The 27234-nt window shown below is 40.4% G+C and overlaps 1 protein-coding gene across 2 annotated transcripts; it reads left to right on the forward strand.

Moving 5' to 3' along the window:
- Window positions 1-6013: 6013 nt before the first annotated feature.
- Zc3h15 (zinc finger CCCH-type containing 15) lies at window positions 6014-27062 on the forward strand. Of its 2 annotated transcripts, none has more exons than XM_059260798.1 (10): window positions 6014-6264; window positions 14204-14305; window positions 19168-19279; window positions 20152-20304; window positions 20672-20763; window positions 22259-22441; window positions 23603-23749; window positions 23898-23999; window positions 24875-24998; window positions 26251-27062. In XM_059260798.1, the coding sequence occupies exons 1-10, from the start codon at window positions 6190-6192 to the stop codon at window positions 26439-26441; spliced, it is 1281 nt and encodes a 426-aa protein (XP_059116781.1). In that variant the 5' UTR covers window positions 6014-6189; the 3' UTR covers window positions 26442-27062. The 2 variants fall into 2 exon arrangements, with proteins under 2 accessions (XP_059116781.1, XP_059116782.1); XM_059260799.1 differs by lacking the exon at window positions 6014-6264 and adding an exon at window positions 6881-6916.
- The last annotated feature ends 172 nt before the right edge of the window (window positions 27063-27234 follow it).

Below are 27234 nucleotides of genomic sequence, written 5' to 3' on the forward strand. Positions count from 1 at the left end.
TCTCGGTGTAGTTTTGGTGCCTGTCCTGGATCTCGCTCTGTAGACCAGGCTGGCCTTGAACTCACAGAGATCTGCCTGGCTCTGCCTCCTGAGTGCTGGGATTAAAGGCGTGCACCACCACCGCCCAGCGGCAACTCTTATAAATGAAAACATTTAATTGAGGGGACTCACAGTTCCAGAGGTTCAGTCCATTATTATCATGATGAGGAGCATGGCAGTGTGCAGGCAGATGTGGTGCTGGGGCTGAGAGTCCTACATCTTGCAGGCGACAGGAGGTCAACTGTCAGTCACACTGAGGGAAGCTTGAGCAAAACAGACCTCAAAGCCTGCCCCCACAGTGACACACTTCCTCCAACAAGGCCACACCTCCTAATAGTGCCACTCCCTTGGGAGCCATTTCTTTCAAACCATCACATCAGGCCACATTTTCTACTTTTAATTCAGAAAATACAAGAGCCAGTAACACCATTGACCTCCAGGCGGCCAAGATTAAGCTCAGAGATTTTTTTTCCAATCTTTTGATTGGGGGGGGGGGGAGAAACCAGTATCATTATGGGGGATTAAATGTCATTTCAAACTTAGAGCACAAGTAAATAGCTTGGTAACATTAATACCTTTTCCATATTGACCATTCCCCATTTTCCACAATTCACAAAACATTGTTACAAATCTACATTTCATATTAAGCTGTGATCAGGAAAACTTGGGGGAAAGGAGCCTACAAATGTATGCATCAACATGGAGACCTTCATCCTCAGAAGTATCTTCTATTGCACGACTTTGTTGTGAACTTGAGCCACTGAGGGACAATTACGAGTCCCGTGATTACCAGGAAAATCTCCAGATGAGTCTGTGTGCTCATGTGATCTTGGCACAGAAGCTTTTCTCAAATCCATCTCCAATAACAAAACCAAACATAAAATTAGATGTACCACTGCAGAGCAAGTGGAGAAGAAATTCTCAGCACTCAGGAACCATTTGTTTTTGATGTTCTGTTTGTGAGCCTGGGTTTCACTAGCTGAGCCCTCTCTCTGGCCCGGCATCATTCATTTTGTTGTCGATGTTTGCTTGGTTTTGTTTGGTTTTTGTAGGTATTGTTGTTGTTCTCACTGTTGTTTTGAGGCGAGGTTTCTCTGTGTAGTCCTGGACCTTGCTATGTAGACCAGACTGGCTTTAAACTCACAGAGAGCCTCCTGCCTCTGCCCCCAAGGACTGAGATAAAAGGTATGCACTACCATGTCTGGCCACATCATTCTGTCTGGCCACATATAATCACTAATCCTGGGCCATTCATAAACCCCAGAAAAGGATGAAAATCTTTATAGGGTTTAGATTTAGCTTCTAAGACAGTAACTGTGTGAAAAATGTTGGGGGGGGGGGCGCTGGAGAGATACCTCAGTGGTTAAGAGCACAGACTGTTCTTCCAGAGATCCTGAGTTCAATTCCCAGCACCCACATGGAGGCTCCCAACCACCTGTAATGAGATCTGGTGCCCTCTTCTGGCCTGCAGGAACACATGCAGACAGAACACTGTCTACATAATAAATAAATAAATAAATAAATAAATAAATAAATAAATAAATACAAAAAAAAGAAAAACGTTGATACCTGTTAGAGGAAAAATTGACACTACTGTAACTATAGAATGATCATCAATGTATTATAAATTTCTGAAGTTTATTAGTAAAATAAAAACCTGTGATGGAAGCATTCCTATACAGTTAGGAAGAAAACATTTAAGTAATAGAGTAGCACCATCTAAGTCATACCATAGCACTTACTTTGAGAGGAATAACTGGGAAGAAAATTGAACAAGATAAAGAAAGTAAGAGCCTCTCATAACAGTCCAAGCAAAAGATGCAGCCCTTAAATAAGATTGTGAGCTGGAAAGCAGATATCTGAATCCTACTGAAGAGAGGATTGTGGCTCATAATAAATCACTAGTGTAAGGCCTCCAATTTAAGGCCTCCAATTCTACCTAGAATTGATGGGGATAGCTATGAATTGGCTGGGTTCAGAGGTTGAAGAATAAAACAGTTCATTAAAGATCCCAGCACTCAGGAGGCAGAGCCAGGTGGATCTCTGTGAGTTCGAGGCCAGCCTGGTCTACAGAGATCCAGGACAGGCACCAAAGTTACACAGAGAAACCTTGTCTTGAAAAACCAAGGGGGAAAAAAGGATTCTAGTTATGGTACCTAGATGGTACACCTTTTCTTCTTCCTCTTCTTCTTCTTCTTCTTCCTCTTCTTCTTCACTTTCTCTCTCTCTCTCTCTCTCTCTCTCTCTCTCTCTCTCTCTCTCTCTCTCTCTCGTCATATATGTAAGGCATGAGACAGTAATGGGTGGTGTGTGAAGGTTGGAAATAGGAAAAGTTGAACTCAAATTCAGAATATCAATTAAAGTGGCAGAAGCTGAAAATCATTCACTACTGTGCTAAGGAAAGTGCAGACTCCTTGCATTGGATTCCAGAGGACATGGGAAACCACCAGAAAGCTATTACTAGGGAAATGACATGATTGATGGGGATCAGGAAAAAATGGTTTAAGCTTCAGTGAAGCAAAGAAATATTTGGAAATTGTACATCTCGATTTCTTGACAAATGCCGTAATAGCTATTATAATGGTGCCAGCAGTATTTCAAATAGAAACAGATAAGTCATCCACTTAAGAAAATTTTATGTCAGTGTAGGTTGCAGTGAAGGGTTACAGTACAGAAACTCAAACTGACAAGTGAAAAGAGATTTTACATGCTCTGCTGAAACACTGGCAAGTCTTTGGTCATAGTTTATTTTGGAGGGGAAAATGTCTTAAAGGAGACGGCCTGAATGTCAGAGTATTTTGAAGCACTAAATATTTAAATAAAAACATTTCCTGGTTGGCACCATCTCAACTCATGATTCAGCAATTTACATGGTTGGGTATATTAGTCTTATCTTTACCAAAAGAATTTGAATAAAATAGCCTCTGTTCACACAATAGCAATTATCTATACTATAGTTCTATCCCTTATCAGAGTATTACTTTGATAGGGTTTCCATAACACAGTACTATAGATTTTGTACTTAAACAATACGGAGGCTGTAAAGATCAAGAGTAAGGTATCATGTAGCCCAGGTCGGCCTTGAACACAATGGAGCCAAAGATGACCTTAAACTTCTGATTCTTTTGTCTCCATCTCCCAAATGCTGGGATTACAGGCATGGACCACCGTGCCTCATTCGTGTGGTACTAGATATTGACCCCAAAGCTTTGGGCATGCTAGACAACCCCTCTGTCAGCTGATCTACAGCATCATCTCTGTGTTTTGTTTCTTCTAAGGCAGTGGTTCTCAACCTTCCTAAAGCTGCAACAGTTCCTCATGTTATGGTGACCTCAACCATAAAATTATCTTCATTGCTACTTCATAACTAATTTTGCTACGGTTATGAATTATAATGTAAATATCTGATATGCAACCCCTGAGAAAGGGTCATTCGACCCCCAAATAGGTCACAGTGCACAGGTTGAGAACCGCTGTTCTAAGGCCTCTCCTTGGCTCAGAAAGCCCCTTTCTGCTCTGTCTTTGTGTGGTCTTTCTTGCTTTACACACACAGAGATACTCTCTTACACCAGGCCTGGAGACACAAATATGTAATTCCAGCTACTTGGGAAGCCCAGGTGAGAGGGTGGCAAATTCAAGGCCAGCCCAGGCTAGAGAGTTCAAGGCCAACGTGAGCAACTTAGGGAGACCCTGTCTCAAAAGAAATTTTTAAACTCAAATTTTCTTTTTTAAATAAGGACTTCAGACTCCATTTAGATTGGATTAGGGTTGATCCTGAAAACCTCATTGCAACTTAACTACTTCCTTTATAATGTCCCTATCTCCAAATATAGTCACATTCTGAACTAGTTGTGGGAATTTTGAATATTGGGAACACAATTCAGTCCCTAACAGTTTTGGGTTACAAACAACTAAAACCAACTCTAATTTCCATATAAAAGGAATGTACTGGGAATATTGGCCACAGAGTCTAGAATTAACATGGCTTAGTTAAAAGCCAAGAGCAACGAACAGCCAGGCGGTGGTGGCACAGGCCTTTAATCCCAGCACTAGGGATGCAGAGGCAGGCAGAGGCTTGTAGCTTTCTCTGAGTTTGAGGCCAGCCTGGTCTACAGAGCAAGTTCCAGGAGAGCCAATACTACACAGAGAAACCTTGTCTCCAAAAACAAAAACAAAACAAACAACAGCAAAAAGAACAGCCTCAACCTTCTCCATGGAGTGCTGCAGTATTTGGATTGGCTTTGCAGGGCTGTGGTGGCACATGCCTTTAACCTCAGCACTCAGAAGGCAGAGGAAGGTGGATCTCTGAGTTCGAAGACAACCTGGTCTACAGAGCAAGTTCCAGGATAGCCAGGGCCACACAAAGAAACCCTGTCTTGAAAAGGAAGCAAACAAACACAAACAAACAGCGGCAAGAGGCCAATAATGAACTATGGTTCTTCATCTATAACTGTGAGAGTCTAGATTGTTCTAGATTCCCCTATGTGTATTGTAATGACTGCCAATAAAAATCTTCAAAAATCACAGACATTAAATGAATCACTAAAAAGGAAGAAATTAAGACCACTACATTCTACCCTTACAGGAAGTCTTAAAGTAATCAACTTCTGAAGAAATACATAATACAGAAAGTAAACTGACACAGTGTCCCACAAAAGCCCATGTTGGCTTGAGTGGCACTCCTGGGGAAGTGGAACACATAAAAGGTGAAGGGAAGTCAGGCCCTTGGGCAAGCCTTTAAATAGAAATATTGGAATCTCTGCCCTCAAGTGTCTCTCTTTGCTTCCGTTACCACCAGGTGAACAAGCCTCCACTATCCACGCCCCCATGGTGGTTCTACGATTGTGCCACCACCTCCCAAGGTAGCAGTTTTCTCCTTATGAAAAAATATTGAAAAATTAGTAACTCTCTTCTCTGAAAGGATGGTTCTTCCCATAATCAAGGCAAGTAAAACAATAACTATGCAAAAGAACAGCCGTTCATTGTGTTTTATTTTATTTATTTATTTATTTATTTAGGTTTTTCGAGACAGGATTTCTCTGTGTAGCTTTGGTGCCTGTCCTGGATCTCACTTTGTAGACCAGGCTGGCCTCGAACTCACAGAGATCTGCCTGTCTCTGCCTCCCCAGTGCTGAGATTAAAGGCGTGCACCACCTCTGCCTGGCCTCATTGTGTATTCTTTTTAAGTATGTATTTTGATTGTGCAAATACTAATAGACTCGTTTACATATCAAGGACAAGTCGTAATTTTGGATCAGACTACAATAGAAATATTGGCCCTGAAGCAAGACTGTCCGGGCTGAAATCTTTGTCTCAGACCTTACCTTAAATTTAGGCAGCTTCCCTTCCATGTTTCACCTAAAGAAGTGCTAACAGTTAACCATTCGTACCTCAGTGTAGCTGTTAATGAGTAAAATCGTGTGCCAAGTCGTTATGGAATTCACCAAGCACTTAAACTAAGCTTAAACTGGGTTTAGCCCATACTCATACTTTCGCATAGTAAAATGGTGACTTTCAGGAATCGTTAAGGCGTTCCCTTAGAACCTAAAATTAGTACAGGACTTCAGAAGAGAGCAAAGGCTCCATCCACTAGGACTCCACTTCTGATCTCCAAACGAAACTTTATTTCTTCACATTGTTTCATATTGAAGGTGCAGCATTCCAACCCTGCCCCTGCAGGGGTCAAGAAAGCGGTTCAGAACCGCTGCAGACGCTTCGTGACCACCCAGGATGGAACTGTCTAGTACTAACCGGATCTAGAACTGTCTAGTTCAAGGGTCCACACAAGCTAAGCTGACCGACCCCGTAACACTCGTCATGCAAGCGAAGGAGGGAGCCTAGCCAGCCCCAAACCCCAGGAACCCAGGTATCACGTGGTCCGCCTTTTCCCGTTCCCACGTCTCATCCACGCCCCCTCCTGGCCCGCCGCAGCCGGGGCGCACGCGCAGCTCCACTTCCGGGCTCCTCTCCTCACCCCCCACAATGCCGTGCGGCGCCGTCCTGTCGCAAAGGCCGCATCCGGGCGGCGAATGAGCGAGTCGCTTTGCGGGCGCTGCGGCGGCGGCTGGGTCTTCCTGCTCCCGCCGTGCTGCCGGACGCCCCGACGGTAGCCATCTGCTCCGCAGTCGGCCCGGTGCCCCCGCCTCCGCGATGCCCCCCAAGAAACAGGCTCAGGCCGGGGGCAGCAAGAAGGCGGAGCAGAAGAAGAAGGAGAAGATCATCGAGGTGCGTACCCTCCCCCCTCCGCGCGGGGCTGGGGCTCGGCGGGCTGCGGAGCGCCGCTCCCGGGGCCACGTGTCGGCGCCCAGCCGGGTGGGCCCCGGCCCGGGTGGCGCTCGCCGCCCCTCATCGCTGGACGGAGGCCGCTGCGCCCCCGCGCCCGCCGCGTCTCCACCCACGCGCCCGCCGCGCCCACTCGGCCGCCCGGTGACCCCCCGGCCCGGCCTGTCTCGGCTCACGAGTTGCAGCCGTTCCCAGGGCTGTGCCTGAAGAAACAGGCTGAGCGTCGTTCTGGAAGGCCTCCTCCGACAGGCCCAATGCCTCTTGTATTTTTTTCTTTATCAGACAGTGAGACGTAGCACTGTTGGTTTTCAAGCGCCAACATATTTACTTGTTTTGTTTTTTTTTTTTTTTTGATCCATCTGGAAACTTTCGGGTCAAGCAAAGGGTAGCCCAACAGTCTTGGACATAGTATTTAATTCAGAGTCTGAATTAAATGTGTGGGCTGTGTCACTGCCTGTGTTGAATACGATTACGATGCATCTACACACAAACACTCGAGAGACTTTCAGTGCATTGGACCTGTAGGCCTTCAGTGAGTGAGGCAAGGGGTTGATGTTCTTAAATGTTCCTCAGCATGTTTACAACGATTGTATACGTGAGTTTCCTTAAGCTAGTTAGCCATATTTGACATTCGGTAAACATCATGTGTCTCTTTGTGAGATCTGCCTCACTAATCCTCCTCGTACTTAAAAATAACAGATACCCCATAGATTTGGGGTGTAATTGGGAAAAGCGGTGACCGTTTTACAGCATAACATCTGAATAAAAATGGCCTTTTATAGGTTCGTTCTTATTAAAATACCAGAATGAATGTTTTGGTGTTTTGAAATGAGATGTTTGCTTGTTTTTGTTTTTCAACATTTGATTGTTGCAGCCTTGAAAGATAGCAGTGAGAATCCCCAGGGTTCCCTTCTACAAGTCTAATGAGAACTAAGTTGGCTGATTTCATTTAAATAAAATTAGTGTGAAGACATCCAATAATCAGGGCTGCTGTAGCTCTGTAGTAGAACTGCCATAACCAAAACATTTGAAAGCAAAATAATTGCCGGAGGTGGTGGCGCAGGCCTTTAATCCCAGCACTCAGGAGGCAGAGACAGGCAGATCCCTGTGAGTTCAAGGCCAGACTGGTCTACAGAGCAAGTTCTAAGACAGCTGGGGCTACACAGAGAAACCCTGTCTTGAAAAAAAAAAGAAAAAAAGAAAAGAACAAAAGCAAAATAATTGTCATCTTTACATCTGAAAAAAAAAAATCAGGATTTTGGAGACAAACCTCTGGGAATAATAATCTGATGGTGGTTCAGTGCTGTGCTAACAAAGGGCATTAGGCCATATCATTTTGCTTAAAAACTACTGAGATTGAACGAACATAATGCAAACCACAAAACAGTAAAACTTCATACAAAAATAAATGTAACATAAGTTAGAATGCACTTCAGACAATATAGAGCTCTAACCACTTTTAATTAATAAGACTAAAGGTATTTTTTTAAAGTAGTGGTGCAGGTCTCTCTGAGTGGGAAGACAGCCTGGTCTACAGAGTGAGTTCTAGGACAGCCAGGGCTATACAGAGAAACCCTGTCTTGAAAAGAACAAAACAGAAAGTCAAAGTTATTTATAGTATTTTATCTAGCCTAAAAGTCCTACATATCTTTTGGCTTCATTCATCTTGTAAGAAGAAGATTTTGTTACTTTTCTGGGTGGTGTACCCAGGACATTACACTCTACCACTGATTCTTCTCTACCACTGATCTATAGTCTAGTCAAGAAGGTTTTGTTTGGTGGTGGGTTTGGTTTTGTTTTTGAAGTAAAGAGAAACAGACTTTAGTTTCCATTAGTGAAGACATCTTTGAAGGTAGATGCATTTTCTAAAAAAAGATAACTACATCCTTTAACTGATTAAAAGTATCCTAATAGGGTAACAGAATTAAGCCTGGTTTGGTTTGGTTTGTATTTTCTTGAAAACCCTAGCATGTCTTGATGACTTTCATAAGGAGCTATGCAGTGGTGGAATAAGCTTATATTTTGGCTCCTTAGTCAAATTTCATGTAAAACAGCCCTCTATTGATTTTCATTAAAAAAAAAGAAAATTGTCTGCATTTTTTTCCCTCTTCCTCTTTTAAACTGTCTGGGATATCATGAATTCACTTGTGTGAATATGTGTTTTTTTCTTGAAATAAATGTATCACATAGCAGTCCAAATTTTATTCTCCATTCACATATTGTCCCCAAACAGTATATAAGATTTGTTTTCTTATGGCCAAAATAGTACATTGAGATCAGCTTTGAGCAACAAAATGTCTGATTATAGACCAGTCGGAGCCTGGAATCCCAGCTGAGGGATAAGGATTTCAAGTTTGAGGACAGCCTTGGCTACAATATAAAACCCTGTCTTAAAGAATAAAAGAAAGGGACTGGAGAGGCAGCTCAGTGTTTAGGAGGACCCAGTTTCAATTTCCAGCACCCACATGGCAGCTCACAACTCTCATAACTCCAGTTCCAAAGGATCTAGTGCCTTCATACAGACATGCATGCAGGCATGTAAAAATATATCTTTAAAAAAAAAAAGACGAAAGAAAAATAAGTATAATCGTTGGCTTGGGTTTGGGGTCTTTGGGTTTAGGGAAAGCAGATAAGGAATGTTTGGCATGTCATGTCCCCCCCCCCCCCCCCCCAATCAGGACATGTAGCACTGAAGAATAGTTATCATCAAGACCCATGCAGACAGGACCCAGACTTGTAAGAAGGATGGAGAAGCTGCTGGTTGCTGGCAGCTAAATTAATCAGTTGCAAAGTGTCCATTTCATAAATAGACAACAAAATACATTAGGTTGTGTATTTGGAGACAAAACCACTGAGTTAATACAGTGTAAGCCTCCACCTACCCTAGGGTCCCCAGTAATAGAATCCAGAACCCACTTACCTTGGAACACTCAACGTTGACTTTCTCCTGCTTTGTTTTTTCTTAAACATCTTTAAGGAGCGGAAGCTGGCCTGTAAAGGGAGCGGGATTGCTTAAGGGTCAGAAGAGAAAAGAGGTCAGAGTTGTAAGTGAAGTCTGGAACCGGGTGTGTGGAGACTCAGGAAGCAGTCCTTGGCTTATAGCCTCCTTTCTGAGTCCTTTTCATTCTGCTTCTGAATTCAGCCACTGAAACTTCAGTACCCTTCTTTCCTTATACCTGGCTTTTGAAACCTTATACATCCAGTATTTTCCTAGTTTTATTTTGTAGAGTCACTGAAATCATTTCCTACCTAATACTTTCCCACTGCCAAATCCATCCCAACTTGGTAAGAGCTTGTCCAGAGCTCAAGCAAAGACTTTATTGAAATAGTTGGGGTTGTAAACCATCCTAGTTTTCAGATGTACCAATGTTATTCCAGGATGTGCTGTTTAGAAGGCTTATTGTAACTGGGGCTATAGCTCAGGTCCAGTGCTTACCTAGTACATGTGAAACCCTGGGTTACTCTATAGTACCACAGAAACTGGCCATGGTGGTATATTTCTGTAATTCTAGCAAGTAGATCAGAAGTTCGAGGTTATACTCAGCTACATATCCAGTTTAAGGTCAGCCTAGGCTGTGGGGGAGGGGGGGAGGTTGTTGGCTTTTGGTAAACCATTCTCGCCTATAACTTAACCAGACTCTGAAAAACATAGGTTTTGGTGGTGGGAGGAGTCAGGGCTTAGATCAAATACATAATAGTTGACAGGTATTGAGCTAGACGTGGGTTCTCAATACTTTGAAGGCAAGGAAAAAGCCATGTATAAGTGATACATAGCTCCTTTATTTGTCTCATAGTTATTAGTACCCATTATGCAGTTGAGATAGCAAGCACAAAGGTAAAATGACTTGACCAAGGTATACTGAGCTGGCAAGCAGGAAGCCAGGATTTAAACCCAGAAAGTCAGGCCCCCTGAGTCCTTGCTGTCAGCTGTCTTCTAGAGTGCCTCCCTGTTGTAAATCTTTAATTCAGAAAGCTAAGGTTAGACTCATTTTCCTATGGCAAATTACCTGGCTCAGTTTGACTCTAGATTATATTCTTAAACAACTTGGGAACATGACAAAGTTTCTACACTTGTAGGAAGAGGTATCTTAGGTTTGTGAAGAACCAGTGGAGTGTATATGTGTCTGTATGTATGTATGTATTCAGGAATATACTTAGTAAATGTGTGCCCTTTCTCTGGAAAAAAAAAGAAATTCTTGCCCAAAAATAAACTAGAGCCTTCCGAGATATTCTTCAAACTGGTTGATAAGGGCTAAAGCAGCACAGTTAAACCTGGAAGCTTGCTGGGGGTTTTGTTTGCTTGTATTTTGTTGTTGTTTTAACTTTTCAGGTCTGGAGTTATATACCTCTCCTGGAAACTACTATTGGAAGTATGTTGTTCTCAAGCTGCCAGGTTCCTGTGGGCCCTTTTTTCTTCTTCTTTTTTCTTGCTTAAATATTTTTATGTCAGTATATGCTTTATCCAGTTTTACTTATTCATGGTTTATTGTGTCTCTGTACTTGCATATTGGACAGAGTATTTATAGATGCTGATGCACTTTGGTCCTGATGTTTTACCTAGAGTCTCCTTTCCCACTCATGATAGCTCATTACTGAACAAAGAAGATAGGGCATTTCATACTTGGTTGCAGCCCTGTATTAATCACTCCCATATGTCATATGACCCTTGGCCTTACCCTGGAATTGGCTAGAATATTAAGCTTTGTACAAAAACTGAGGATACTATTTATAAAAAGCTTGATAAGAGACAATTTCAGCTTGTATGTGTTTCCTTTTTCATGTGCATAAGCTATGGAATATGTGTGTAGACTTGTAATATGCTGGGATATTAAAACATGAGGCAGACATTTACGTAAGTAAAAGTAAAGCAAAGTTTAAGTACACGATAATGAATAAAACAGTATTTGCCAGTGAGAAGTAACCTTTTAGAATCAAAACACCTTTGAGCTCTTTACTGTTAAAAACATTGAAAGACTGTATTGAGTTTAAGCTGCTGTGACGAGTATGTTGTGTTGCATGATTTTGGATAGTTCTTTCGATAGTGTTTGTTATTTCAGATTGAAGGCTTTTCAGAGAATCTCGAGTTCCATTTAAAATACTTTTTTGCTTTCTGTGAAACCACTCATAAGCAAGAGAATGAGAAGGAAAAACACAAATTCTGATTTGAAAGTTGGAGCCATCTATAAAGTGCTTCTACCTGTGAAGGTTGGCAGCTTACAACAACAGGCCCGACGGAGTGCCCAGTGTTGTGAAGAGTGTTCTGGAAAACTCAACACTAGGAGACACTATATGCTGCAGAAAGTGAGAGGCTGAAAACTGGATTAAAGATGTTAGAATAGCTATAGTTATACCCACTACAGCAAACAGGTGTACATTCCTGAGAGGGATGGAAAGTGGTGTACTCTTTTCAAACACTGGGCACAGAGGCAATGGGGAAAGTGGTTCACATGTGAGGCTGAAGCCGGGTGTGGTAGGACATGTTTATAATCTATAAACACTCACGAAACTGAGGCAAGAGAATTATGTCAGGACTATCCTGATAAACATAGTAAGGCCTGCCTCCCCCCATGGGCCTGAGAATGTCCAGGATCTGTGCAGTAAACTAAAAGATAACTGTCCCCACCTGTTCTCTTTCCCGGCCCTGTAGTCAGGCTTATCCCTCTCCTAGCCAGATCCTTGCAGAGAAATGAAATTACATCAGTGAAACAGTTCAGATGGCAGTGCCACCCACTCATGTTAGGGAAGATCTCACTGTGTTAGTTTCTTTGGGCTGCTGTAACAAATTATCCAAAACTATTACTAGACGGCTTATTTTCTCACCATTCTGGTTGGGAAAAGTCTGAAATCCGAGTGTCAACATGGTCACATCCCCTTTCTGAAGGCCACAGGGAAAAATTCTTCTTGACTTCTTCCTAGTTTCTGATGTTATCCAGCAATCTTTGGTGTTCCTTAACTTGTGTTTATGTTCATCTCTGCTGTCTTCACATGGCCACCTCTCAGGGTAGATTTCCAAATAAGGACACATTTAAAGTGTGGTAGACACAAGTTTTTAAAGTTTTCAAGGGATACCATTCATCTCATTACAGCCCCTAGAACCATGTGCGCACATCCTTATATATCTGAAATCCCAGCCTAGCACTTGTGGTGTGCCTTTAATTCCAGCCCTCAGGAGGCAGAGGCAGGCAGATCTCTGAGTTGGAGGTCAGCCTGGTCTACAAGGCAAGTTCCAGGACAGCCAGGGCTGTTACTCAGAGAAACCCTGTCTCCATAAAACAAAAGACAAAACAAACCTATCTGAAATGCTTTCTAAAGGCTTTTGCAGCATACTTACTAAATTGAGGTAGAAAGCCAAGGATCATCGTTAAGTGCTGACCACAAAATGAGAACCTCCATAATGGGAAGCTTCCAATGAGCTAATAAAATCCCAAACTTAACTAAAATACTGCTTTCCAATTAAATTTGTGTTATTGTCCTAGAAACTAGTCCAGAAATTTATGTGTCCATTCTTGTACAGCATTCCCCAAAATAAATTCATCAATACCTCATTCAGCATAAGCTTACAAAAGTGCATCCTGAGATCAATTGAGTTTTGAAAGTACTGTGTATATCCCCTCTGCTAAAAGGGGATGCTAAAATATATTGTAATTTAAGATTTTAGGATCTAGAATTTGGTGTTCAGCTCGGTAATAGAGGAATTACTCATATACCCATTGCCCTGGGTTGTGCTACCGGCACTGGAAATGAAAAAGAGTTAAGAACACACTTCAAGCCGGGCGGTGGTGGCGCACGCCTTTAATCCCAGCACTTGGGAGGCAGAGCCAGGCGGATCTCTGTGAGTTCGAGGCCAGCCTGGGCTACCAAGTGAGTCCCAGGAAAGGAGCAAAGCTACACAGAGAAACCCTGTCTCGAAAAACCAAAAAAAAAAAAAAAAAAAAAAAAGAACACACTTCAAAAGCACTTTCCTTAACTTGCTTGAGCGTGGGACTACTTGTATATAACAGCTCCACAGGTCCCAAGGACTGGTATCTGAATCACACCGAGGAAGAAAACAGCATAGTAAGATTTAATGACAGTGACTATTTTAGATTAGTATTAAATGGTGAATAGTCCTAGTTGACATTTTGAGTGATAAATGTGTTCATACTCATTATACTGGCTAGTTTTTATGTCAGCTTCACACAGGCCAGAGTTATTTTGGAAGACCTCAGTTGAGAAAGTGCTCTCACTTATTTTCTTGATTGATGGTTGATGTGGGAGGGTCCAACTCACTGTGAGCCATGCCACCCCGGGCTGGTGATCCTGAGTGCTATAAGAAAGCAGGTTGAACAAACTATGGGGAGCAACCCAATAGGCAGCACTCCTCCATGGCCTCTGCATCAGTTCCTGCCCCCCACCCCAGGATAATGGATTACAAGCTATAGGATAAATCCTTTCCTCCCCAAGTTACTTTGCTCATAGTGTTTTATTACAGCAATAGAAACCCTTAACTAAAATAGTGACATATTGCCTGATGTTGTAATGTTTTATATATTTTTGTGGCATAGGAAATATATTTTCTGGGGCTAGAAAAGTGGTTTAGCATTTAAAGAGCACTGGATGCACTTCTGGATGATCTAGGTTCAATTCCCAACCCCCACATGGCAGCTCACAACCACTTACACTCCAGTTCCAGGGCATCCAATGCCCTTTTCTGGACTCCATGGGCACTGTACACATGTGGCGCATAGACTTGCGTGCAGGCACAACACACATACGCATAAAATAAAAATAAATCTTATTTTTTAAAAACTTATTTTTCCTGTCAATAAATAAGTGGTTTTTACACATCATTGAAAAGATAGTAATAATATACCAAGATATTTCTATGTTCTTTCTCATTTAGGACAAAACTTTCGGTCTAAAGAATAAGAAAGGAGCAAAGCAACAAAAGTTTATTAAGGCTGTCACTCATCAAGTGAAGTTTGGTCAACAGAATCCACGTCAGGTAAATAATTTAAGTTGCTGTCTTTTCTGATGGGCATAATACAGTATACCATCTATCTCAGGTTACTTGGTATTGTAATTACATTGTGAAGTAATATCCTACTCTCTAAACTTACATTTTAATCTCTTTTTGTTGTTTTCGAGACAGGGTTTCTCTGTGTAGCTTTGGTGCCTGTCCTGGATCTGGCTCTGTAGACCCAGGCTGGCCTTGAACTCACAGAGATCCGCCTGGCTCTGCCTCCTAAGTGCACCGCCGCCACCCGGCTCATTTTAACCTTTCTTACATCTTCCACAGCAGTACCTCTTGAACATTGCTCCCACCTATTTTGATACAACTCATTTTTTTCTAATGATAATTGCATACTGTTCTACAGTATACTATTATTATTAGTAATAGTAGTATTTTATTTCATTGTTCAGAAATGATCCCTTTTTTTCTATCTTTTTGATACTTTATTTCCCTTGTATAAATTATCTATTATATATAAACAGACTTTCTTTTTGTAGATTAAGGAAAATGAAGTTAATACTTTTTACATTTTATTTATTCTATTTTGTGTATGTGTATGCACATGCCACAATGCTTGTTTGTAGGTCAGTGGGCAACTTGTGAGAGTTAGTTCTCTCTTTCCACTATGTAGATTCCAGTAACTGACTTTCTCAGGACTGGCAGCAAATGCCTTTACTCACTGAGCCGTCTCTCTGACCCTGAACTTCTAATTTTAATAAGTTTGTCTGAACAGATTCTGTGGACTAATATTTCACATTTTCATTTCCTGTATGTACTAGATGCTAAGGTTTCTTAGTGTTTTCCCCCATAATAAGTTTAAAGTGACATTTCATTGTGTTCCTCAGTGGAAGAGTGAGTCTTCTCATATGCTTGTTATTTTACACATCTGTGACTCATCTCTCCTACCCAACTACTCAAAAATACTGGCTGCCTTTTTCTTAACAAATGTGTAAGAAATACTTTTGTTAACATTGCAGATAATTTGTTTTATCTCTATTTTGCTGTACAGTGATTTTTTTTTTCACTTTCTGCTGGATTGTTATGCATAATTTTCTTAGTTTCTTAGGTTTTGTTTTATTTATTTATTTTCTGGTTGCTTCCTTTTTGCAGTCTGTACTTTGTCCTATATTTTATGTATGTGTAAGATTCTCTTTAAAGTTGAATAGCTACTTGGTCCAGCAGCATTTCACCACTGAATTGGAATATAACTACTGATATATTAGGATCTGTTTCTGGATTCTGCTTATTTATTGTCTGTGTTGTTACCACATATGTGCTGTTAGCTACAATGTGTCTCCTTTTTATTCTTGCTACTTCTGAGACAGTTGTTCTTTCATAAGAATTGATAACTTGCTCAAAAACTTTAGCCTCTTTTTCTTCAGATTCGTTAGACCTTTCATCCCATAAGGTTTTACAAATATGATCTTTTTCCTCCCCATTTCCTTTTTTAATGTCTTTTCCTTAATTCTTGGCAGTACTCTTTGGACATAGAAAAGAAATTCTCAAGTTATGTTTTTAACTACAGTGTTTTAGTCTGACAGTATCAGCATAATATACCTGTTAGATTACTAATCTCTAACTAAAACCCATTTCTCTTCATACTGTCTCCAAATCATTCTCTCTTTCCCTCTCAAATCACAGCTTTATTCCAAAGCCAAAAGATAATATTCTTTCAAAGTGCTAACTTTACCTTGTTTAGTAAGAATGTCTTCAGACTGAAACAACTAAAGTTCAAAAAAAAATTATTATTTTTTTTTAAAGAAAAGGTACATCGTTGCTGGTGTATTTAGATCTAAAAGGATGGTCGTGTTTGTACTGACTAGGTACAGAGTTTTGAAAACTATTGTTCCTTAAGCAGTACAGTGTGATGATTGAGATTTAGCCCACATTGTATTAGATATTACAAGAGTACTCAGGGTCTTGAGCTACCGTGGGTTTGGGCATCTGGAAGAGTCCTAGAATCACTGCTCAGAGGTACTGAAGGATAGCTGTATGCTAAGACTTGGAGACAGGTAACTTGGGTTAAATCTTTTTTGGTGCATGATTTAAAATTGTTCACAAATACTAGTTTTTATTGTACGGTGGAAGGGCAGGTGTCCCTTGTAGGATTCCCCTGGTGGTTAAAGAAGGCTCCTGTCCAATACTATTTCCTCTTCCTCTGATATCTTCCTACTAGTTTGAGTAGTTGTTTCAGACTTAATAGACCTAGAAATGTTATAAAATTCATGCACTACTTAAGTATGTCACTGCATTCAGTATTATATTTTTGATACTTTCTTGGGTAACTGGTCTAGCTTTGAATATAGAGTACCTAATTACCACATATTACTTGGAAGCTGAGCAGCTATCCTGTTTGTAGACCCAGGCCTGAGGTTCTGCCCTGGGTTGTGTGCTGTGGAAGATGGCCCTGCTCTTAGTTATTTCTCAAACATCTTTGTGGTATTGTATTTCCCCAAATATTGTGCATGCTAATAAACTTATCTGGGGTCAGAGACAGAGCAGCCACAACATTAAACATAAAGGATAGGCAGTGGTAGCACACGCCTTTAATCCTAGCATTCCAGAGGCAGAAATCCATGTGTTCAAGGATACAGACAGGCATGGTGACTCATCACGCCTTTAATCCCAGAAAGCTAGCCTTTAATCCCAGGAAGTGGTGGTAGAAAGCAGAAATGTATATAAGGCATGAGGACCGGAAACTAGAAGCATTTTGGCTGGTTAAGCTGGTTAAGCTTCAGGCTTTCGAGCAGCAGTTCAACTGAGAGCCATTCGGATATGAGGACACAGGCTTCCAGTCTGAGGAAACAAGACCAGCTGAGGAATTGGCAAGGTGAGATAGCTGTGGCTTGTTCTGCCTCTCTGATCTACCAGCATTGACCCCAATAACTGGCCTCAGGTTTGATTTTATTAATAAGAACTGTTAAGATTCATGCTACACATCTCTTCCAGGGGGTGTGCACCACAGATCCCAAAAAGAGCTGTCAGGGCATGTGAAGGCCCCTTCCCCATTCCCATGTGCAGGGAGAATATGTTATGCTGCCAGTTTACCTCAGAGCCTAAGGGAAGTGTGCTAGAGACTCAGGGCAGAGCCTCTACTATACCATTTCCTCCTCACTTTCTACCCTCTAACGCATACACAGACAGATACTTTGAGCCTGGGGATCAGTCAGAAGACGACAAGTAAATGGGGGCTGACTGCATGGCGACCACTAAGCCTCGTTCAGCAACTCTAAAAAGGAGCCTGAGTGGTTTCAGTTTGAACATCATAGGCCAGAAGATGTTTGTCAACTAGGAAGACAATCACATTAATGATCTTTGTCTCCTTGCCTCAGGTCCCAATTGATTTCTAACTATAAATATTTCAAGCGGTTTATGGGCCTCTAGTCTATTCTTCTAGATGCTACATATGAGATGAGCCTAGTCAGCAAAGACTACTTATTTAAAAGAAAGCAGAATGTTTTTTGTTGGTGTTTAAACACTTCCACTATTAGTTGAAGTCAAAACTTGTAGCATTGGTTCATTCTTCTCCCAGGTTTGTTTTGTTTTTCCTTTTTGAACACATTTTCTTCTCATTGATTTATTTTTCTTCCTGCTGTTTCTTGAGTCTCTTTAACAGATTAGGTTCTGTTTTATCTCGGGCTGGACCCTGTCTAGTTGCAGTGAAATCGGTATCGTGGCCAGTGTAGCTGTCTTTAAACTGCTCTGCCCAGATGCTCTGTAAGCATTTCATGCTCCTGTGTCCAAAACTGAACTCATCTCCACCTCCTGCCCTGAAACCTGTTCCTCCTGTATTCCCTGTCTTTTTCAGCAGCGTTTATTGTGCATATGCTAATCCCCAGCTCCTCTTTCTCCTCTGTGTTATGGCCAGAGTCTTTTAGTTCTGCTTCCTAAAATGCTCTCTTTTCTCCTCATCCTTGTACTAATACCTATTTAAAACATTCGTGCCTTCCTACCTACAATTGCAGGAGACTCCTTGCCTTTATTCTTGGATTGCTAGTCTGTCCTCCAGGTCACCACCCTGTCTTTGTAAAATGAAACCTGATCTGGTTACTTTAACCCACTAAGTTATAGACTCTCACCTATAGATAAAATCCAACTTGTCATTGACGGTTCTCGTATCTTGGTGTTCTCTGGTCTTTGTCTTCACAGTGCAGGTTCGTTCTACGTTCCTTTCTTGTTCGTCAGAAGAATTCCTCTCTAAAGATACTAGCGCAATCTGATTTTCTAAGCATATAGACATTCTTTGCTTTCAGAGTATTGTGTGTATTGTGTTATTCTATTATATATTCTGAGCTTCCTTAAATAAGCATCTTGTATTGTGTCTTCTAATATAGGTGCTGAGGTATAAATGTTTTAGATGAATACACTAACCATATTAAGTGTATAAAACATATACTAGCACGATGGATGTATTGTGTCTTCTATTATCTCCTGAAATTAGTGTTTTTCAATAAGGGCATTATAGTTTGTGGTGGTTACTGACCATTATTGTATCACTGAACATGTCAGGATATTTTCATCTCTTGTCAAAAAGCACTCATATCTGTAGAATATAGGTTGTTTTCATTGGAAAAAAACTGCAATTGAGATCTATTTGTTAAATGTCAGGGTTAAGTGTTTAATACTTGCTTGTTGCCATGACCTTTTTTTAACCATGAGCTTTGAATGTGTTTTAATTAGGTGTGGTGCCTAATTATAGGACCAAAAAGAATTTGTTTACAAAGCTAATAATTTTAATAGGTTAAAGACTACATACATATAAATATGCAAATATTTTGTTATATTAGTCATTACTGTATAGTGAAAACAGTTTTGTAAGCAATCAGATTGACATTTTTGACTTGGAAATGTAGGTAGCACAAAGTGAAGCTGAAAAGAAATTGAAGAAAGATGACAAGAAGAAAGAACTACAAGAGCTAAATGAGCTGTTCAAACCTGTAGTTGCTGCACAAAAAATAAGTAAAGGTAAAATTTTAAATGTCAGAGTACTATTTTATCAAATATAATTCGTGTTCCAAACTTGACTTGTGAGGAGCTGGAGTGATGGCTCTTGCTCTTAAGGAGGACCTGGTCTCAGTTCCCAGCACCCACAGCAGGTGGCTCACAGTCATTCATAACTCCAGCTCCAGGGGATCCAACGCCCTGGCCACCTCAGGCACCAGGTACATATGTGGTACATGTACCTACATGCAGGCCAGCACTTACACATAAAATAAATTTTTAAAAAATTTTTAATTACTTTTAGTCCCAGCTCTTGGAAGGTAGGGGCAGGCAGATCTGTATGAGTTCAAGGCCAGCCAAAGCTAAACAGCAAAACCTTGTCTTAAAAAAATAAATAAATAAAAACAACTTGATTGTTTTCTGGAGTTTTGTTCTTTGTGTTTGGATGGGGGTAGTCTTTAGGAGCCAAGACAAAGCTGTGGTTTCATAAATTGTAAGTCTCATACATATTTGGGGGAGTATTCTTCCATTCCTGTTTTCCTTTGCCTCCTGCCTTAGTGACTCAACAGTGAAGGAACTCTAGAATAACCTACATGTTTGGGTTTCCACTTCTGCCACTTACTTTAAGAATAGAAGAAAAACAAAGAACTTTAAAGAAATATCTAACCAAACACCACTATGTGCTACTTTCTCTCACATTAGTAAATAGAAAATAATAAGTTAAGCAGAACTAACTATATCCCAGGTACAAGCTACACCGTATCATCCAGCAGCCTATAAGAAAGATCGAGGGGCGGGGGGACATAAACAAGGAACAGCCAACACCTGCAGCAGGAAGGGGGTCCTGGAAGTGGGTTGCCTGCCTGAATACAGATGTTACTTCCCGTTTGATACAGGTGCAGATCCCAAATCTGTGGTGTGTGCATTCTTCAAACAAGGACAGTGTACTAAAGGAGATAAATGTAAGTTCTCTCATGACCTCACTTTGGAGAGAAAATGTGAAAAGCGAAGTGTTTACATTGATGCCAGAGATGAAGAACTTGAAAAAGGTATTTCTTAACTTTCTCTTAAAGTTTGAAAATAAATTCTTTTTTTTTTGTTGTTTCTTACTACTTAGTAATAGTAGAGTATTAACTAGCATTGTTCAGAACAGTTGGGGTTTTGCATAAATTTTAAATAAATGATGCTTAGAATACAGTGATGTAATTTGGATTTGGCCATTTTACTTCCTTTCTGTGCTAACATCTCATTTATCTAAACTGATTAAGGAGCTTGGGTAGATAATTTGCAATGCTATGTATGCTGTTTTTGCTGCTTCAGAAAAAATTGTTAGATTATGAATATTACCAGTCTGTTTAGAGGCCTGTACTGTGGGAGCAGGAGATCAAAAGTGCTTGTTGTGTCTTCTTTCTGTAGATACTATGGATAATTGGGATGAGAAAAAGCTGGAAGAAGTAGTAAACAAGAAGCACGGTGAGGCGGAAAAGAAAAAACCAAAAACTCAAATAGTATGTCCTTTTCTTGAATTGAGTTGCTGTGGCATTTTTTATTAGGGAGAATTTTATGGCAAGGTATTGATGTTTTCTACTGGACCGTTGAGTATTAGAAAATGCATTTCACCAACATAACTATAATACATCAAGCTTTATTTTTGGAATTTACAAGTTGTTTTGTTTTTTAATTAGAATGTTTTAACAAAATTGGTCTAAAAGCTGAGTAACTAAGTCTCCTAAATGCAATTTTCTGAAATGATTTTACTTCCTTAACTGTGGGTTACCATAGCTGGACATGGTAACATATACCTGTAATTCCAATAGGTAGATTACATATTCCATGCTGGACTAGGCTATATAAATAGACTCAAAAAAACAGGATGGATACAATGCATACTTAGATAAGAATCTTCTATCTTGTGGGTAGTGATGGAAGTAGGCTTGTCATTAATTGTTTGATTTTAATACTTTGGAAGTTTTTTTAATTGCTAGGTCAAAAATATTTTTTACATATGAATTCCAAAATGTGTTTTTTGGTAGGTAGTAGCTCTAGAGTTCTGGGAAATCTGCCTTTAAAAATTCAGATTATTCCTCTGCTTCTGTACTCACTCAATATATCTGTATCCTGAGTACATGTCTAGCAAGATTCTGCTCTGCTAGAAGACTTAATAAATAAGCATTGGTTCGTGTACACTCCTTGCTTTTTTTGGGAAATGGATACTGGTGATTTTTTATTTGTGGAGTTGCTGCCTGACATTTGAGCACAGTTGCACTTTGTACCATTTATGTTTGCAGATCACTTCTATGTTCCTTTTGAACCTTGTACCGCTATGACTCATGTACAGAGTTGCTGTTCAGTCAAGTCATCGCAGTAGGGTTTATGTCATTATTGCTAGGATTTGTTTTTGTTTTGTTTCATTTTTTTTTCTTTATTGTGCCTTGCAGTGCTAAGAGTTAGACCTTGGACTGGATTTATTTTTAAAAATTATACTCTTGGGGATTATATTTACAAAGGCTAACTGAAACATCCAGAGTAGAGGCTTTGGATTTTGCCAGTATACTGCGTGGTTTGGTTTTAATTAATTATGCGTAACATTAGTGTGTGTATGTGGTATGTGCACATGAGTACAGTGCCTGTAGAAGCCAGAGGCATAGTCAGATCCCCTAGAGCCTGAGTTAGAGGCAGTTTTAAGCCTTCTGACATTAACCACTGAGCTATCTCTCTAGCCCCTGGCTTGGTTTTTGAGAACTGGGTCTCTGTAGCCCAGGCTGGCCTTGAACTCTTAAACAGTTCTTGCCTTGGCTTCCTGAGGCCTGGAATTACAAAGGAGTTAGCCACCGGACCTGGCAATGTATTAGACATATTTTCAAACATTTTTGTGTATAAGTGTGCTTTGTACATAAGTTAGCCTTAGGATGTGAGTATTGTTAGTTGTTCATATATGTAAGCAACTCAAAGTGAGATAGATTTACACTGCACCACCACTTCTGAATATTACTGTTTCTATAGGTGTGCAGACATTTCCTTGAAGCTATTGAAAATAACAAGTATGGCTGGTTTTGGGTGTGTCCTGGAGGTGGCGACAATTGCATGTATCGCCATGCACTTCCTCCTGGGTTTGTGCTGAAGAAAGACAAAAAGAAAGAAGAGAAAGAAGATGAGATTTCATTAGAAGATCTAATTGAGAGAGAGGTAACAAATATCTTTTCTCTTAAAAGCTATTTTTAATTATTTTTGTAAATTCTAATATTAACCACTTGGGGGCAATAGCATGTTAAGAAAGGAAAAATAATATGCCCTTTTCCTAAAGTTATTGTACTTTAACTACTCTTGAGTTTCTTAAATGTCAGGTTTACCGATGACATTACCAAACATGCTGTAATTATAGGAATGTGTAGGGGTTTGTTTTTAAAGCACTAGCTACTGCTTTTTTCATACCATGGGGTTATTTTACATGCTTTTTTATGCCTCGTTGATGGGCCTTTTAGGTTCTTTGCTTGGTGTCCTTTTCTCTTTGTAACATAATCACATGAGTGTGGAAGGAAACCACTCCTCCAGGTTCTGGTTATATATTTTACCTTTCCGGTCAGAGGAGAAGTAGTCTGAGTGAAGAGCTTCTTCAGCTGCTGTTCTCTAGCTCAGTGAAGTAGATGATTGTGTGAGTTGGAGGGCGTTGAGGATAGGATGAAGTTGAGATTATTGGGGACTCTAGATTTAGGATTGTTTGCTTCATTGTGCGTGTGAGTGACTAATACTAAGATTGTATACACTTCGTAAGTGGCTGTGTTGTGTGTCACACAGGATGAAATAATGGAGTGGGATGTTAGAGTCCAGAGTGCTGGAGATGGTTTTTACCCTAGTTCCACCACTTCCTGACTGTTCATGATTGATGAGTGTGCTGCCACCCTCATCAAGGTGTTTGTGGAGATCAACGTGGTAGTATAGAGAGCTTTCAACAGTGCACGGCCAGCTGATACTTAGTTTTCTACCCATTTATTACTTATACTCCTGAGAAGTGCAGGTGATATTGTGCTTTTTGGTTTTATCTCTCATCTGAAAGAGCACAAATGAAGCTTGGATTTATTATGATATTTTTTTAATCTATGAGTTTTACCAACAGTTTTTCACATCAAACTTTTCTGCTCAAGTTAAGAGATTTATCTCAAAGTGTTAGCTGGGTTTGTGGGGGGTGTGGGGGGGTAGTAGTAGTTTCACTCATTGCCATGCAAAGTAAAAGTACCATAGTGTAGTCTATTTCCTGTTTTAGGGCAGTCATGGGGAAACGATTACCTACATTAAAAGGAAAATGCTGTTAAATAACTACAAGTGACTTTAAATCTCTTCCCTCTGCAGCGTTCTGCCTTAGGTCCAAATGTTACCAAAATCACTCTAGAGTCTTTCCTTGCATGGAAGAAAAGGAAAAGACAAGAAAAGATTGATAAGCTTGAACAAGATATGGAGAAGCGGAAAGCGGACTTCAAAGCAGGGAAAGCACTGGTGGTATGTCCCAGACTCACCCCGATGGCCCCTCATTCTTCTGTCTCACAGTTTTTAAAATGCAGGATTCTGTCTGTCTTTAGTCTAGGCAGTGTGTCTAGAAGTAATGGTAACTTCCCCTGAGATGATGATATATTGTGTGTCTGAATAGATCAGTGGTCGTGAGGTATTTGAATTTCGTCCTGAACTGGTCAATGATGATGATGAGGAAGCAGATGATACCCGTTACATTCAGGGAACAGGCGGTGATGAGGTAAGACCAAGCTTTGACCTCCCATGTTGATCCTACTGGGGGGGGAGCGATGGTAGAGAGAACAGAAACATGGTTAAAAGCACCAGCCACTGGCCAGACTGGAGTTCAGGTACTATTCCCATCAATAAGAAACTTTCTCTAGACCTCCACTCTTACCTGCAGTGCAGTTAAGTAGTTCCTAACCCAGGCTGCTTTGAGAATGAATGAGTTGATTGATGTTTATTTTAGGGTTGCTTTCTTTATAGAAAATTTAGTATATGCTGAGTGGTGGTGGTGTACATTTTTGATCCCAGCGCTTGGAACACAGAGGTAGGTGGACCTCTGAGTTCAAGGCCAGCCTGGCTTACAAGGCGAGTTCCAGGACAGCCACGCCTGTTACACAGGGAAACCCTGTCTTGAAAAAACAAACTAAAATAGACCTTAGTACAGTGCCTTGATGCATACAGTTAAGTGCTATGTGCAAAAGATGTTTAAAAAAAAAAAATGTTTTCCCTTAAAATTTGTTCTGCAAAAACAGTCAGGGATTAAGGTCACCATATAAATAGTAAAGAACATGCAAGAATAGCAGTTCTTTAGCAGTTCCATTAATACATCATACAGTTTTCTTGTGTCATTGTCATGGAATTCCAAATTGAAAGAATGTCAAACTCCAAAACCATGATTCCAGAGAAGGAAACTTCAGACACAGTATTACTGCTTTTTTTTTTTTTCCTTCTAAAAGATTAAGGGGGGAAAATGAGTTTTCAAACAGTAGTTGATCACTTGTTTTCTCTTGGTAGTAGTAATAATTTTGTTTCCAGAAGATAATGTGTCAAGATTAAAAGTGAGTTGAGGAATTTTAATTTGTAATAATGTTGCTTCTCTCTGTTGTTAAGGTTGATGATTCTATGGGTGTCAATGACATAGATGTAAGCCTGTACATCCCAAGAGATGTAGAAGAGACAGGTATCACTGTAGCCAGTCTTGAAAGATTCAGCACATATGCTTCAGATAAAGATGGTAAGTATGCTGCCCTTTTCAGAGTTCCAAAGAACTAGTAAACTATTTAGAGGGAGCTAAACTGGCCTGGGCAAATGCAGGCTCTAGACTGGAAATGTGAACATTTGGCTAAATAAAAAGGGTAGTGGAAGCTGTAGAAAAGAATGACATAATGGATATTGAAACCATGGACTAAACTTAGAAAGAAACTGAAAACGAGTTTAGAGATGCAGCTTTTTAGTATTCTCTAAAGTTCTGTGTAACTATTTACAGACAAAAACAGGCTAAAAGTCATCTGCACTAGGGTCAGAATGAATGAGCTCAGCTAGTCAGAGTGCATAGCTTAGCAATCTAGAATATACTGCACACAACAGTGTTACAGGACAGACCAAAAAGGAAGTGTTTACAAAACACACAGCACTTGAGTGAAAGCATTCAGAGACTTGAGTTTCAGGGGATAGTAGAATCACAGGTAATTTCTTAGTTGCAGTTAGGAAAAGGGATACTGGAGTAAGATGCTTGTGCTAAGACAGTGGAGAGCTTGGGAGAAGGGGACAAATGAGTACAGACCAAGTGTCAGAAGCAGTGTGGGCACGGGAGGGGCTTTAGATGTGAGAAGTATGAATGTGTGTGTCAGACAAGGAAAAAGACCCTGCTAGGGGAGGAGGGAAAAGGAACAAGTCCTGGGGTCCCAGTAACAGTTTACAGTGAGAATGGAGGGAAGGCTTCCTAGGGACTGTGTGGACATGAAGATTGGGTTTACATCTCTTGTACCTTGAGTAGGAGGTTTGAAGACTAAGTTAAGGATGCATGCTGTGAGAGAAAAGCACAGCGGAATACTAATTAATACAAAGGCTGGAATACAGAAGACCAATAAACCTGAATTTTATTATGAAAGTATGCAAATTCTAACTTAAACAAGTGGTTTACCCTCCCGAGCTCTGAGATTGATAGCAATGCAGAGACTGATTTCCTCTTTCTAAGTGGGGCTGTGGTGACAACATTTGAAGTTCTGATCCCTATGCCCTGGTGACCAGAAATGTTTAAATGAACTAAAATTGAAACAAGGCTGTTAAATTGTCTTTGTGTTAGTGTTGTCGTTGATCAAGAAGAGGCAGCAGCGTCTTTGGTTTCTCGTTTATGGCCTGCCCTTGCTGCAGGAATTTCAGGGAAATAATTCTGAGAAAGGAAGACAGGCATCAGTCTGCTTTCAGTTGCCACTGTAATAATGTCTTTTATTTCTAGGCGTTACTGATTTCAGTTTTGTTTTCAGAGAACAAATTAAGTGAAGCCTCTGGAGGCCAGGCTGAAAATGGTGAAAGAAGTGATTTGGACGAGGACAGCGGAGTGGGGGGACAAGAAAATGGATCCATCGATGCTGTTCCTGTTGATGAAAATCTGTTCACTGGGGAAGATCTGGATGAACTAGAAGAAGAGCTAAACACACTTGATCTAGAAGAATGACACCAGACAAGTCAAGGAAGAAAATCAGGTCAGCTCAACATGATCAACATGAACTGAAATTGACTGCGTTAATTGCTTTGCCACCTAGAATCAACAGGATGTTCATTTCCCCGTGATGATTCTGGAGGGATACTGTCCTCCAAAAAAGGAATACTCTCCCTCCGTCTTCTCTTCTGACCTTGACTACATCTCCTATTAAGTTCAGAGTAGTTGATAACAATTGAAAACGGTCATTACAGAAGATGATTGTTGTTGTAACTGTCCACTCCCATAGGAAGTGTAACTGCTTCTCCAGCTTTTGGTTTTCATTGGGCATGTGTTATTTCCAGGAACAACAAATTCATACTTAAAATACTTTCCGTTTGATGCAGTTTTTAATGAGTGGTTTCCTTTCCTTTGTATTTATATGTTTTAAAGACTGCCTGAAAGGTGAGCACTGTACTTGATAAAGGAAACTGCATATGCAGGTTCAGTATTGTCCATCTGGACAATTAGGTGGACACTGAGAATGAACTTGGTCAACCTGACAGGGTCAGCTACAGTGCCCTGTATTAAAGCTGTTTAAAGTTCTCCCTCTTTTTTGCCAATAAAGTTGTAAATAAAAACCATCATACATCCAAATCCAACTCCGGTCTTTTTACGTTTTTCTGTGAAGAGTTTCTTAAAATTCCTAGCTTGGTATTTTAATTAATATTGATTATATTAGCTGTGTGGGTATCATAGACACAAAGATTTAATGGATTTTCTTGGTACATGTTCTATAACCATGGAGTGCTGACAATGTTATTTTTCA

This window comes from Peromyscus eremicus, chromosome 4 (genome assembly GCF_949786415.1).
Source record: "Peromyscus eremicus chromosome 4, PerEre_H2_v1, whole genome shotgun sequence".
NCBI classification, from domain to species: domain Eukaryota; kingdom Metazoa; phylum Chordata; class Mammalia; order Rodentia; family Cricetidae; genus Peromyscus; species Peromyscus eremicus.

Bases quoted from the DNA above. Each gene is read 5' to 3' on its own strand.
- Zc3h15 (XM_059260798.1), top strand. From the start codon at position 6,190: ATGCCCCCCAAGAAACAGGCTCAGGCCGGGGGCAGCAAGAAGGCGGAG. The intron at 6,265-14,203 runs GTGCGTACCCTC...TTTCTCATTTAG, and splicing joins AGAAGGAGAAGATCATCGAG to GACAAAACTTTCGGTCTAAA. The intron at 20,305-20,671 runs GTATTTCTTAAC...TTCTTTCTGTAG, and splicing joins AGATGAAGAACTTGAAAAAG to ATACTATGGATAATTGGGAT.